The 15838-nt window shown below is 32.8% G+C and overlaps 1 protein-coding gene and 1 long non-coding RNA gene across 4 annotated transcripts in view; one reads left to right on the top strand and one right to left on the bottom strand.

Moving 5' to 3' along the window:
* LOC138856874 (uncharacterized) overlaps nt 1-15838 on the top strand; it is an 89270-nt gene that overhangs the window by 5699 nt on the left and 67733 nt on the right. Inside the window, exon 1 of one of the 2 annotated variants that reach the window (XR_011395859.1) lies at nt 14590-14675. The exons of the other annotated variant lie outside the window; for it this stretch is intronic. This is a non-coding gene — a long non-coding RNA (uncharacterized lncRNA). Of the gene's footprint in view, nt 1-14589; nt 14676-15838 lie in introns of those variants that run through there. 2 annotated transcript variants of the gene reach the window in all.
* TpnC41C (Troponin C at 41C) lies at nt 192-11547 on the bottom strand. 2 transcript variants are annotated; one of them, XM_014247280.3, is made up of 4 exons: nt 11248-11547; nt 4629-4656; nt 1963-2358; nt 192-1866 (listed from the first exon to the last, which is right to left on the bottom strand). In XM_014247280.3, the coding sequence occupies exons 1-4, from the start codon at nt 11263-11265 to the stop codon at nt 1838-1840; spliced, it is 471 nt and encodes a 156-aa protein (XP_014102755.1). In that variant the 5' UTR covers nt 11266-11547; the 3' UTR covers nt 192-1837. The 2 variants fall into 2 exon arrangements, with proteins under 2 accessions (XP_014102755.1, XP_014102756.1); XM_014247281.3 differs by lacking the exon at nt 11248-11547 and adding an exon at nt 6772-7498.

The raw sequence follows: 15838 nt of genomic DNA, 5'->3' as shown, positions 1-15838 counted from the left end.
TATCTCTGGAAAGATACTGAATGTGTGAGCTCCAAAAATATATACGTTTACATGAAAGCTTCGTCTAATGACAGCTTTCACGTCATATATTTTCTATATTTCTTCTGGAATCTTAGCTTCGATCATATTAATATCCATTTTTCTCATGCAGGTTTCAAAAATCAAACAATTAGGTGCCAAAGCACTTACAATTTTAGTTTTACCAGATTTTATTTAAAATCGCATTTATTTACTTCATTTTTGTAACCATTCTTTTGAGTTCGAAATAAACTGAATTCCCAAAACAGCCAGTGAATACATATTGTACAATTTTCATTATTATTTTGTGAAATGTTTTTTTTATCTTTTCACTTGTGTAAATTTGAATTTAGTTTTTTAACTTTGTTTTTATGTTTCTAAAATTCGTTGTTGCTGTTGACATTCATGGTTCATTGGTTTTGTTGTTTCATTTATAAGCTGCGCTTATTTTGTTTACAGCTTTTATTTGTTTATAAAACAATTGTTGTTTGTTGCTTTTTTGTTGTAATTCGTGGTAATTGAAATTGTTTTACTTTTTTTTCGATTTAATTTTTGTAAATTTGCTTTTTTTGTGGTTTTATTTGAAAATTTTGAAGTCAAGTATGTTTTCATTAAATGACGTGTAGTTTAAAGCTTAAATTAATAAAAAAAAAAGTGTTTTATAGGAAACTTTTGTATCAATAACGGCATATCCTTGCGATTTAAGTGTATGTTTTGTAGTAAATGTGTTTTTACATGAGTATTTACTTCATTCATATGTATATATTTCCTCTAAGTGTATTGGCATATACATACATATTGCATAATATGATAGTAAATGTAATAATAATAATAATAATAATAATAATAAAATTTCACGAACAATTGAACAATGGCTAATATTTTCTTTTATATAACAACAATAACAATTAAACAGAAAAACAAATTATTTAACAATAATTTTGCAACTTTTTTGAATGAACAATTTTTTTGTTTACATAAATGTAGAAGTATGTATTAAAATGCATATACGTAAATATATATACGCGTTGTTGTAAAACTTAGTTTAAACTTAATAGACTTTCTTTCTTGTTTGGTTCAATTACAACGAGCATTGCGTAAAAATTAAATTTATATTTAATTTAACTTTAATTTGATTAATATATATAATTTTATAAATTTATTTATTTAACAATAACTGTTTATAAACTTGTTAACCCGCGTCAGAGTTATACATCGCATGGCGCACAACACAGTAAGCAATTGTGCGCAGACAATGCGACTACGCAGTTGATTAAATATTTTTAATAATTTTATTTTCATTAATAAAAACGATTAAATTGTAAAATAAAAACAATAAAAATGTTTGTATTTATAATGCATGCATGTTACTTTTATTCATGTACATGACTTATGTGAAAATTGGGTGTTGAATCACAAGCCCTTGACTTAGTATGCAATGTGTACATACAAAGTTGGTTTGATTGTTTGGACGAAAACTTTAATATAATAAACAATTTTTCTATAATATAAGGACGAAACAGTTAAGTTGTATTGTATATATATGTACTTGTTTTATTAAACAATAACTTAAATGGACTTGATTTTAAATGGTTGCTTTTCTTTTGTTGATTTTAATATATATATATATTTTGAATATTTTAACAAAAATTGTAACAAAGATTAATAATAATTATGTTGACGAGAGTGTGTTTGTGTGTCAATGTGTTGTTCCATTGTACAAGTAGTTGGCATTTTTGTTTTTGTAAAATACTACATATTCCGTAGGTAAAGATTTGCGACCATATAAATGGTACAACGTCTGCGTAGTATTTACCGCTTACTCGCCGGTCATGACCTCCATGAATTCTAAAGCAAGAATAAAAATTTTATTTTTTAATAAATTCTCAACTCATTATCGAAAGACAAACTATAAATTGCCATTCGTATTCGTTGTCAACTCACCATCGAAATCAACCGTTCCTGAGCCATCAGAATCGATTTCCTCAATCATCATGTCCAAATCGTCATTGGTCAATTTATCGTCCAATTCACGGAGAATTTCGCGCAGCACACCGGTGGTGATGTAACCGTTACCCTCCTTATCGTACAAACGGAATGCCTCTTTTAGTTCGGCTTGCATCGCTTCGGCGTCCTCCTCAACGAGGAAACGCGCCGCCAATGTGGTGAATTCTTCGAACTCAATTTGTCCCGAACCATCCTCATCGACTTCGGCGATAATTTCAGCCAACATAGCATCGTCCAATTGATGGCCCAACATGCTTAGAATGGTGCCCACCATGGTGGTGTTGATGTATCCATTCTTTTCGGCATCGAATGCGTTGAACGCATTTCGCAAGACTGTGGGAAGATATTGTAGGTGGTTTAAGTATAGTATGGAATAGCTAAAGGCTGTGGAGGAAGCACTGAGAGATGAGAGATGTTTTGTTTTAAAACTAAGTTAAATTCTTAAGATCCTTTCTAACACAAAGAATGTACCAATATGTTTCATAAAACCCTTATCTACATATGTGTGTTTGTATCCGAATTGGATATAATCTAATAGCGTGATAGTACAGCTAAACGTAAAAGTAGTGCCTATAACTTGTACTTAATATCCAGATCGGTTTTAATATCTAATGATTTATTGACGATTTTTCGAAACCTACTATTAAATCTCAGTAACAAATTTTCGAGCCAATAAAATAGGAGATTAGTTGCAATGCGCAATTTTTTGCTGAAGTCTTCAAAACGTATTTTAACTAATACAGAAAGAAATATTTTATTTCGAAAATTTCATGGTCTTTTCTATTTGAACAGAATTTCCGATAATTGGGCACCGGGACCTTGCCTTATGGAGACGATCCCGTTTGTACCACTTTTTCAAGTATAACCGACTTTACCTCTTGATGTTGGTTTCCAATTAAGCCTAAGCCCTTGACGTAGTTTACAAATGTAACTCTATAACGGAGTCAAATTACATGACCTTGGGAGGTAATTAATTAATCGGTCGATTCCTTGAAATGAAATATCACATACCTAGATATGGCTTGTTGCCACATCTTTAGCCGATTGATATTGGCATGGAGGACTATGAGACCTATCTTCTTATTATTGACGATGAACATTATATAATTTTGATGTGGCATCGGGAATCAACTCACACCTGAGAGTAATCTTTTATCACTGCAAGAGAGCCTAAAAAGTCGTTTCGGGATGATTCGCATTTCGATAATGGCGATTTTTATAATGAGCGAAGAAATGTGTATCAGTGCTGAATATGATTTGAGGGTAAAAATATAAATATTGGATATGCCGCACGGAGATAATAAAATTCCATGATTTTAGAGGTTGTTCTGGTGAATGTCCTAACATGATGATTTTCTAAAATATACTGAGTATATGTATATACTACCATATATATATCAGATATATGCTCTGATTTTGACAGCTGGTTTAACAGTAAGGCTGAATCGGGCTGAAATCTATGACAGAGATCATTGATATAATATTTTGACGACAGAAACATCTGTTTCGGCAGTTATTCCTCTAGAAAATTCCATATTTAAAAAACACTCCATATTTTTCAAGCTTTCCCAAAACAGAAAAAGTAGTAGGAAGCGAAAGAAAAACAATTATACCTAACATACATATATATTCAAATAATACTTTCAACAAATAAAAGCATTAACTTTGTGCATATTATGTCTATAAATTTCCTTTAAGAAATTCTATAACATAATTATAATGATTTAGGTAGCTCTATAGGCTATGACCATCAGCTGTATAATGTTGTCTTAACATATTCATTGGGGCGAGAACTAAAAGCTTAATGCTATGACATAAATTTGAAAGTCTACTTTTGCTGGCTGTAAAGCTGTTTATATAATATAATATATAATATGTACATGTGTATGTATGTATGCAAAATGAGACACGCAATGCCTAAACAAATAATGCACACATTGCATTTGCAACTAGTTAAACGTATGTATCAAACCCCGAACTACTTCTCAACAATCGCTAAGTACCATATTTGCATGTAAATTTGTTTTTTTTCTATGCAAACGCAGCATGGAGCCACCAATAAACAGAGTACAAATACATTTATATTTTCCTTTCCAATATTGGCTTTGCCTATGCTTTTGTGAGAGCGCACTTTCGGTTGAGCTTTCATCATAAAAATTTTCTAATCACGTGCGTAGGCGTTTACTGACACATTTTGTGGCATGTGGCAAACGTCATGCGGTGTCGGTGACTGTTTACTGCCAACCCACCTCGTGCAACCTAGGCGGAAATATTGAATATTGCAATGATCGCGTGTGTTGGCAGTTTTGTCAGTCACTTTAAGATTATGCGCTACTTGTTTGCCATTATCGCGATTCAAAAGCGCGGCGCCAGCGCACCAGCATAATAAAATAGCGTTTGACAAACAAAACAGTCGAGGCCATGCAATGTGTGGGTATTTGAAATTATGCTATGTCTTTTGAATTGACTGCACTTTTTTAAACAGGTGTTGATATTTTGAAATGCTTAAAGCTATGGCTTAACATTATGACTGCGGCGGGAGTGGTGTCTATGTAAAGTACATGTCTATGTGGACTTCTCAGCTACACAAGGGCGATACTTACGCTCGATCTGGTCTTTGGAGAGTTCGTCCTGAAATAAAGAAAATTATATTTTATTAGTTTTGGAATGATTAGAGGTGATTGCAATGGGGATAAGTAAATATTTAAAAAGTTTACTATAAAAACTAAGTACGGCATTGTCGTTAAATTGTAAATTTTTGATGAGTAAATAATCAGTTTTTGCAGGTTTCGATGAAGAGTTAACACGATTGTGAACAAATAAATAGACACTATCTTGTACTTTTCGATAGTAATTCCATATAATTTTTTTAGTAGAGTGGCTGCATGTGTGCTTGAAACACAATCGAAACTATATAAGGTTTATTTTCAAGTGAAATGCAAAAAAAAAAAAGTTTTCATCTTATTGGAAGGAAAATATTTTTGGTATTTAACTTTGCTTGTTCGTTATGGGATAACAACTTTTTTCTTAAATATTAAATAAAATATATAGGAATATATATAACTGTTCCGCTTTATCAGTGCTTGAGATGCGCGCCCTAATCTTATTTGATAAATGAAGCGACCTATACATTTTAGGATGATGTCATTTATGAGAAGCTTTACGTGGCTGGATCTTACTTATAAGTTTGTGATTGCTTCTAAGGGGCGAATACTACAATACTTGTAATATTAAACAAAAATGTTTTCTTCCAGTCTCCAGCTGGGACCGATCTCAATTTCTGCAAAGCATACCTCTGACCATTATACTAAGGCAATCATGTAATTACAGATTCAATAAAAAAACTACTTGAAAATCTTCAGTAAGTAGGCAGTTAGAGATAGGTAGAGGCACATTGTGAAAGCACAGGGACTAAAATTGCCTCACTCCATTATGTCCTATCTATATCACCATGTGCTCCTGATAGAGGGACTATTAAAATTTTGCATAAATTTTACTTTGAAATGTTATTTGTGATAATAAATCTACTAAACTTGCTGTTGCGTTTTTTGTAAACCTTTTGACAAATGTTTCCTCTTTCCTATATCCTTCAAGAAAACAGTGAAACATATTTAATTAAAATATTTGCAGGGACTATTGCAATGTTGGGTTTTTCTAATTAAAAATTTCTTACAACAGGTCTTTCGATTTTCGATAATTATATACAAATTGTGTAAATTTCGTGTTTGAGTTTTAAATTATTATATCTTTACAATGAAGTCCCCACTTTTATTATCACTTTTAATCCTCTCAATATGGAACTACTTGTAATCTCACACAAAAATAAAGGTTTCATGATATTTATAGTATTTATATACTGTATAGATCTCCGCACAATACTGAGACGCATAAAATTATTAGCATAACTTGCAGTCAAAAACCAAATGGGCCGGTAGATGACGCTTCAGTTGAAATATGTCGATAAATAAGCCCTATAGCTCTATTCAGTTTATATTTAGAACATATAAGCGTATCTTAATTTCAATACAAAAAATTTGAGCTGTTACCATTTGTGGCTTACTTCTTAAACGTAAATTTTGAATAAGAAGTTCGCGGGTTCCTTCCAAATATATAAAATGACAATATAACTCTCTATGTAAGTAATCAAATATTCCACGGAAATAATTTAAAGTAATAAATTTTGGCTTCAGGTGGATCGACTAAATCGGTATTCTACAGCGTAGAATGTACACAAATGATTGTTCAGATTTATGATAATTAGCTGCGACCTGGTAATCGTTATTATGAATAAAAAGTGTATAGCTAAAAACGTCTATTGTATTATAATTTTTCGTATATTCTCCACTCTTTACATTATCTTTTTGGAGAATTTGTACCACAAAAACTTTTATTGCACAATTTAAAGCATACAAATTTTTTTGTGAAAATTTTCATGTAGTAGGTGCATAATATAAATGTTTCAAAAAATTTCGCACTAAAACAAATTCTCAAAATTAGCTAAGTGCTTGAGTTGTAAATTTTAACGATTATTACTGACGACTAATTCGAAAAATGAATAATTGACTATAAACGAAAATTAATGGTTTGCTAAAGATATTTTACATTTCAATTTTTTTTGCATAAAAAATATTATTTTAAAATTTTATTATTTAAACAAATATTTTTGGTTCACTAAAGTTTAAAAGATTATTTATTTGCCTAATATGTTCTTCGCAGTACTTTGGTATATCCTGCCAGGATACTCACACTCATGTTGCTGCCTTCTCAATTAAATAAAAAACAAGCGTGTGAAATTGAAGATAAATTCACAAATAAGGACCACACGAGACGACACAAGACGTGGGAACACGACACCGCACGACAAGACACACAACAGCGGCTACAACAGTGACAACTCGCTAAGGACAATGCAATAAATTGTGATTGCAAACTTGTACAAGTAGTATTGTGGCGCGGAGCGTGTTTGCGTTGGATGCGCGTACGTTTGGCAATGTGGCGCTCCGATCGTGGGGCGTTTGTGGTTGGGTGTTATTTGCGGCGCTTTCTTTGGAACCAACTAAACGCTAAATCGCTAAATGCTATGCAAATTGATGTTGTTGGTGTGGAAGACACACCAAGCAGCAGCAGAAGAGCGATTGAAGTTGTTGTTGTAGTAGCTGCTTTTTTTTCAAAATTATTATATAGCTGTTTTATAGTGCAGCAGTTAGTGGTGGTAGTACATAGTGGTTGCTGCCGCCAACGCGCTTACACCTGAACGCCAAAAATACACCGCCTCCTGCCGTTGCGTTGGATGCAATACATTATAATGTTAATAATTTGCGACTAATGACCGCTTGGCCCAGCCTAATGTCGCACAACCTCGCCCGGCATGGGCCAGGCTAAAGGCTGGCGGTTGGCGGCTGGGAGCGAAATGTGTGAGGACGACACCACGACCACGACCACGACGACGACGACAACGATTGCGACTGAGCAGACCAAAACGCGGTAAACGGCACATTAGCAGTTGCAATAGGACAACGGCTACAATGGCCGCTGTCAACGCACTCTCAGAGGGCGCGTTGCATATATGTACATATGTATTGTATGTGTATCGGGGAAGTGTAGAGGGGCTTGAGAAAAAATGCAAAATTCGCATGTTGCAGGGTATAGCAGACACCGCTGCCACATATGAGTGGCACTCAGAATTTCTTTTGTGCCAAATAATGCAATTTTTCGCAAATTTCATACCCCGTGCAAAACTAGAGAAAAATTCTTTAGAATGAAGTGGAAAACGTACGCCTTTATACATCTGACACTGTGATTAATTGAACATTTTAAGGCATCAAGCTTATTATGTAGATTTCAAGCCGAATTAAGTGAGAAGGAATTTCAGCGAAAAAGAAGAATTTTGTTCTGAAGTTGTCCCAGACATCTTAGAGTTTATGGTTATTACAGAAAATCGACTCTCTCTTTGGAAGTCATAGAGGCGCTACCATATTGCTTAACTGTTAGCGGATGTTAAAAAAAAGTAATTAAAATAGTAAAGAAACTACCAAAAAAAAAAATTAATTTTATGCGCCTCGATATTTATAGTAAAAATATACTCTGACATAGCCACAGAAGGGCGTTATAAAAATGTTAAAAATTCATTTAATTTTTAAGTACACAGAAATGCACCTGGGCTTGCTAAGTATTTCTTTAAAGTTCAATATCTCTTTGGAGGTAGGTGAAAACCTTATAGGCCTCCAGAATTAATCGCATGACATGAAGACTTTCTTCCCATTTTGAAGTAGAAGCTTACCACAAACTTCAGCAAAAGCCAATAAATCACGCGTTGGATCAAAAACATTTTTTACCCTCACCTGCTGAGATCTGCCGACTGAATTTTCACCAATTCAACGCATAATTCGCGCCTTGGAAATCGCCTCGAATCGCATTTATTTGCGCCATGTAAATGTCAAAGCGAATTATACATATGTAGAGTTCTTCGTTCCATTCAACACGCGCCGCAGAGTAGGCTCTTAAGCTGCCCAAGCAATGCCCATCTAATATGTAATGGCAATATTTAGAAATTTATTGCCGCAACAGTGAATTGACGCGACATGCCACATGCACTGATGCGTACACATACATACTTGTAGTATTTAAAAACATATTTACTCGTATATATGTCGACATTAAAAATACATACATAAATATGTATAAAATGCTTTGCACCCACTTGAGGCCTGCAAGTGTTTGTATGCGCTCGGTGTCGAATGCATCATATGAGGAAAGTTGTTGCAATAAGCCTTAAGGTAACGTGCAACGAATGCATATGCATACATACATATATTTATATAGATCCGAATATAGCTCTGTAGGATAGAATTTTATTTAGAAAATAAATTCTACAACATAAATTTTTGCAAACATGTGTACTAACAATGCTTTCTTAAATATCTAAGTGCCTCGCCCATGCAAATTTGTATAGTTATATGTATGTATGCACATACAAGTACATACGATTATATGTGTATGTTCATATGTGATCACGCCACATTGCATTTTTACCGCACATTAGCAACGATGCTTGAATTTTGTGGACAATGGGAGGTGTCTTTAGCATATTGAAAATTGCATTGAAAACATATTTTAAATTAATTAATCTTTTCAAAGCGTTTAATTTTAAAAATCGCTCATATATGTTTATATTTATAAATTGTGCAGCAATTTATAGTTGTTTCTTGTTTTTTGCTGTGGTTTGCCGACAAATGCATTTGAATACATTCACCTGTGAAATTGCACATACGCACGCATACTAGTACATGCATACACATACAAACATTACATATATATATAAAAACTTTTAAAAATATTAAAAAGCATATACTTTGTAGCTGCTCTTAATGGCTGCTCTTAATGGCTACTCGTTTGAGGTGTTTGTCAGCTGCCTATGGTCTAGGTAAAACTGTCTTTACACACAACATTAGTTATATATGTATACAGATTCATGCATACTTATGCATATATATATATATATAAATTGTGAGAAAATCTTGTTTGCATATTTGTTGACGCTCGACAAAATTGCATTTTGAATTGAATTATTGCTGCTTTCTGCTGAAAACACTTATAATGTGTCTAAGGCACCCTTCATCGCGTGGCCTCGAACCTCGGAAAAGGCGACAACTATATTACGAACATCTACTTATACCTATACAAATCTCAAATTAAATTATATCTCATATGACTACAGGAGTTTTTATTCATACATACGTGATCATGTCTGTTGCCGCTGATATAAAAATTTTTTTTAATATTTGGGTGATTTTGTGAATAAAGGTGCCAAATCGAAATCAACAGGTATTTTGTTGGCAAGTAAAGCGTGCGGAAAGAAGTAAAACCGACAAAAATGTATATTCAGCTTTTAAAAGAAGATAATAATTATTTAACATTATTTTCTTGAAGAGCCACACCTATAACTGTCAATTACATGATCTAAATGATGCATTTTAATGATTGAAGAGTGAGAATATTTAATATTCACGGAATTTCGAATCTAATTGAGTCAACGATTAATTCCATTTTTCATACACTTTTTACGCTGGAAAAGAACGACTTTCAACCACTCCTGTTATGGTCACAGTTCATAAATGTGTGTCCCACTCTGTCGTCACAGTTAAATTTTCTAGTTTAAAAACGGACAGAGAAAATAAATCTGATATACTTTGCTAAAATGTCTTTTAAGATCTCTGCTCAACCGTTTCTTACAACAAAAAAATCACGACAGCGACGTCCATGCCGTTTTTCGAGCGCAATATCTTCTAACTTGTAGTACTCATTAGTAACGAAGGCGTAATTCAAATCCTGACTCAACTGAATCTTTTTCTCTAGGCTTCAGCATATTGAGAGGCGTTTGATTAGCTAGTTGTGTTCATCGAGAGAACTTTACTTCAACGTTTTCAAAATTCAGTTGATATTTCAAATACTATGGAATAATAATACTAACGTGTGGACCCTTTTAGTTACACAAAGTACCGATAACAAGCAAAGCATGGGTCTGCCGTCGGTATAAATTCAAAATTTCCAAATATTATTGTGGACATTTTCGATATAACAAACAACTGATTTTGTGCAAAAAAAAAATGTTCATTTTGTTGGAAGGGCTGAGTAAGGTAGGATTGATTTTCTGAAATTATGAGACCGCCCATATGACGGGATGTTGTAAAAGAAGCTGTAACTGAAATGCTTTTAAATACTCGGTATTTGGTTTTTAATTCAGTGGAGAGAGATTTTTGCTTATTTATAACGGTGATAACAACAAATGTTTGAAATATAATAACTATAAATATATATAACCTTCATTATGGTTAAAATAATTTATTCACGAATTAGATAGCAATAGTAGCGGCAGCACTCCACTGCACAATGGCGATTGTTAGTGGTCTATACGAGCGTGTTGAGTATGTTAGATCCCGAGCACGATACCAAACCCTCCACTTTTCGTAGTCGGCTTAAATCTTATGGAATCTCAAACACAAATTAGATCATAAGCCTGATCAAGTACTTGTATATATTCCAACAACCCGGAAATCGAAAACAAATTATTTTCTAAAAACTTCTAAAAAAAACCAAGTTTGAAATTTACCCTAAACTAAATAATTACTTTGCTGTTACAAGTTTCAATTTGAAGATCATTTCTTAATTTTCAAAAATATAATATAACTTTATACATATGTATAGCCATATATTGATCTTTACCATTGTTGAGTTGCCCATTGTGTTGATTTTGTTTTATTTGCTTCTCTTCTGTAAACGAAATGAAGTGTTACACTTTAAATGCACTTGTCAGGCACTTATTGGCGATCAAATGCAATAAACACACACACGCACACGTACACTGGAAACCGCAAACGCGCAAATGCAAGGAATGAAATTAAATGCGACAACGCCTTCGCTTATACTATCACAAAATTAATATTTATTTAGTATAAATTGCAATGGATCTTCTGAAGCGACGTTGGATTTGGCTTTCACTTGTGTCAGCGACAGGAGAAATGGCGCGTGTGATGGACGCTCGGTATTTGGCGTGAATGAATTTGAATTCTTCCCGTTTTGACTCAGTGACAAAACTGAACTGGACGATGGAGGCATTAAGACAATTGTCCACGTCAAAGCACAGTTAGACGCACACACATGCATACATACATATTTGTACATATGTTTAAGAAAAGCCAACAACCACAATTTCACCCACTAAATTCATGTTTAGACCGGCAGTCACTAATGCTACCCCCCTCATCTTTAGTCAGCTATACATTTCTATGTGTGCGTATGTATGTGTGTATATTATTTGCCATACTGCCAGGTTGCCTGCTGGCCTGCTGGCTGGTGGCCGATGCCACTGCCTGCCGCTGATCGGATTGCCGTGTCTGACATTTGAAATGTTTTCTTTTGGAAATCTACTATAAATCTCATTAAAATATCGTTCATTTTGGCTAAGCTCCGACAATAACAACAGTAACAATACAAATTATTTGGCGGTATAAATATCTGGGGAAAAAAAAAACACAAATTAACTCAAAGTGTTTACAAGAGCAATAAATTTATTTAACGGAAGCTAGAAACCGCAAAAAACTACAACAAATTAGTATGTAGAAAAAATATATATAATATATGGTATGCATATATAATACATTATACATCAATATTGGTATAGTTCTATGTACGTATGCATATATATTTGAAAGTAGGTATATGGAAGAAAGTAAAAACGAAAGTACACGTGTAAAAATATATGTACATAAATATGTGTATATAAGAGGTTGCTGTTGAAAAATATAATTATAAATTTCAATACAAATTTTTTGCACAAATGCTAAGAAGTCTAATATTTCCTAAGATTTACTACACAAAATAAAGGCGAGCATTATATGAAATACCATATGTATATTACGTGTTATAGGTAGTGCAGGATTGTTTTGAGTTTGATACAAGCGTTTAAAAAGATCGAAAAATAAAATGTATATATTTTTAAAACTATAAATTAATTTACCCATAGGTTTGTTCCTGAACTATCAGCTGTGTTTAAAAAGTAGAGTAATTTAACTAATTTTATCAAAATATTTGTATTTTGTCGCACATTATTATTGTTACGTCCAAAGAAATACTCTGGTATAAAGACATGTATATTACATAGGCGCTTTTTCTGGTCTCCAAAAAGTTCTGGTAACAACTTGCGATATTCCAAAGATGTAACTTTTTGTTTGTGGTTCTTCTGGATTCTTCCATGCAGGCGTTTAAACACAAAGTTTGCTGACTTTTAATCTCTCTTTTGCAATATTGATGCAGTCAAATATATATAATATTTTTGTTATTCTTATTTATTTTAACATATGCTGGCCCATTTACAACATTTATTCTTTGTTTATTTACTTTGGAGGTCTACATTTTCGGCAATCATTTCCAATGTGAAAAGTTCTATACATATTGAACACATTACCTTGACAGCGACATCGATGTAAAATGAAATATATAGTATTTAGGTTAGGTTATATCGTAGGGTTGATTCTCGCGCCAAAGCGTTACACCTTGTTTGATTTCAATATATTAATTTTGAAACTCTTCATAGACAAGGAAACAAATGCGAATATTTAATTTAAAGTGTTAGCAAGTCTAAAAAAGACTTAACTTCGATCCTTTATTCTGGGTGTTATAAAAATGGAATCGAATTTCTCTCTTTCAGACTTTATTAAACAACACTAAAATACAGTGTATAAAATTTGGTTTGAGTTTTTTTTAGCGCAAAATCGCGGCTACTCGGTTAATATTCGGAATCACATTTTTTAAGAAGACCTGGATGAACGACGCTGACACTAGGAGCTCGTGCTATTTGAAACAAAATAAAAAACGCAATCTTAGTCTACGTAAGACTTTCTAGTAAAGTCTAGGTGGACTTGTAAAAAACTTTAAATTTTGACCGAAAAAATTAGTCGTAGTAAATTTTCTAAAAAAAAAAAAAACAAAAAAAGTTAAATTCGGTTGTATCGAAGCTATATACCACTCACAAATACAAAATACTTCTTACAGGAATATGATTTTGATCGGTCAATTCCATGCCAAATTTGGTAAAGATATATCCTTAAATTAAACATTTTTCCATGCAAGTACTTTATTTCGATCGCTCAGTTTGTATGTCAGCTATATGTTATAGTGGTCCTATATCGATATTCATTTTAACAAATTAGCAGCTTCCAGGTTTAAAAAGGATGGATGCAAGTCCACTAGTCCATCGATATCTCAAAAAACTGAGGGACAGGTAGACGGACATGGCTAAATCGGCTCAGCTCATCATGCTTATGATTTATGTATTATATATTTTATAGGGCTTCTGGCATTTTCTTCTTGGTGTTACAAACTTCGTGGAAAACTTAATTTACCCTGTTCTGGGTATAAACATGGCAATAATAACAAAAAAAAATTAAATTACTGCGAAGGTACTGTCAAAATTTCAAATGAATACGTGTTTAAATAACATCGTTGTCCTCTTTGAAAAAGTATGTTTTGAGTAAGGCAGCGCGAAAATTATTTTACCGCACTATTCTAGTTTTAGATGTCTAATTGTATTTTATCTCAAATTATATAACTTTTTTGTTTTTTTTTGAAATAATGAAACAGACCTACCCTTTAAGTGTGTAAATTTAAAATTAGGTTATAGTTTGTATATGTATTTATGTAAGTATTACTTCAGTGGCAGATACGGTAATAATTCACAAATTTGTTCATGACAATTTATATCCCTATAATCTCAACTATCACACAAATATGATTATTGTTGATGTAAGTACTTCTCTTAATTTATGCCTAAACATTAGTTCCATTAGCTGTGGGAAAATCTGCGTTGAATAAGTTTGAATAATTTTCGTTTGAAAGATGAAAAACATTTAAATATATTTCAACACCCACACATTTGAAAATTCCGTTGATTTAATGAGTGACGATTGTCAGCAAACAATTACACGAACTGTACGAGCACAACGAAAAAGCAAAAAATACTCTAATGAATGAAATGTACAAATAGAACATTTTTTTTCTTTTGAATCTGAAAGATTTTAAGGGTTCAGGTGATAGATGAGTTATCAGCGCAGCTACCATAGATACGCTTTCGGAAATACGGACTCAAAGTGCCGGTGAGAAACCAATAAGTTTATATCAAAAGGGTGCGGAAGTTATTAAGTTAATTCATTTTGAAAAGCGAACACTAAAGTTTCAAAAATCTTCGAGTGAAGAAATATATATATAAATATACTCCGCAGTTTACGTTTTTTATGTAGAATAAGCGCTACTACACGATAACCTGGTTTTTAGCTAAAGAACTTTCCGTCCGCCATAGTAATTACTATACATATATTTACTATACCTATATATATTTAGCAGAAACATAGACAAGAAAAAATATATGCTGATTGTAAAAAAAAGCTGCCTTCTTCTTAAATTCAGTTTTATTTTCACTCGTAGGCATTGCCAAGAACGCGTTAAACAAAATAATAAACAAAAGCAAGAAGTTTCTTAAATAATGTGAAGGTATTTTGAAAAAGACTACAAACTATGAACAACAGCTAGAAAACAAGAAACAACTGTCATAGTTGTACATAGCCTAGTATATAAGTATATATAAACTACTAGAACGCCTGAGCATAGCGAAGATAAGACTACGTTGCAAATTAGAGGGCTTCTGCTGCCAAAAGTGCAATGTACACAGCAGATCAAGCCAACGGTACATACATCTAGTTGTGTTCTAAAATTAGGCAGACCAACGAACTGATACAATAAATGCGTTGGCATTTATATAAACGAACGTGTCTGCATGGGTTTTTGCAATATATTGACTGCTCGTTTTTATGCATTTCTGGGTCTCTGGGTTACTGGGCATCCGTTAGCGATCTCTGCCTCTGCGATCGGTCAAGTGCAATTTTAATTTTGAATTTTAAAAATTCGAAAATTTCTTTCATATACCGAACAATGGCTAACCTTTACGATATTTTCTGAATAATTTTGTGGTTTTAGTGGTATCTATTAATTAGTTAGGTATGGTGTTGGAGCAATATATAAAATTTCTATGTAGTCAAATAATTTTGTGTGTGTGTGTGTGTTTGTTTTACTGCCTAAAGTACGAAGCGAAAGCTACTAGAAATTTTTATAGGCAATCGACTATATTTGCAAAAACGGAAAAATCATACACATAGACATAGAATGAAAGAGAATTCTGCACTTTGGTAAATTCGTCAAGTGCTGACATTGAAATCAAACTTAAATATTTTAACAATTTTCTTAAATATTAATTTATGTTAGT

This window comes from Bactrocera oleae, chromosome 4 (assembly GCF_042242935.1).
Source record: "Bactrocera oleae isolate idBacOlea1 chromosome 4, idBacOlea1, whole genome shotgun sequence".
NCBI lineage: Eukaryota > Metazoa > Arthropoda > Insecta > Diptera > Tephritidae > Bactrocera > Bactrocera oleae.
The sequence above is the reverse complement of the archived record's forward strand: the minus strand, read 5'-3'. Positions and strand labels throughout refer to the sequence as shown.

What these genes read in the sequence shown, in the direction of transcription:
- TpnC41C (XM_014247280.3), bottom strand. An exon ending in CTCCAAAGACCAGATCGAGC is followed by an intron (nt 2,359 to 4,628) that starts GTAAGTATCGCC and finishes ATCTTCCCACAG; the next exon opens with TCTTGCGAAATGCGTTCAAC. An exon ending in AGGAACGGTTGATTTCGATG is followed by an intron (nt 1,867 to 1,962) that starts GTGAGTTGACAA and finishes TTCTTGCTTTAG; the next exon opens with AATTCATGGAGGTCATGACC.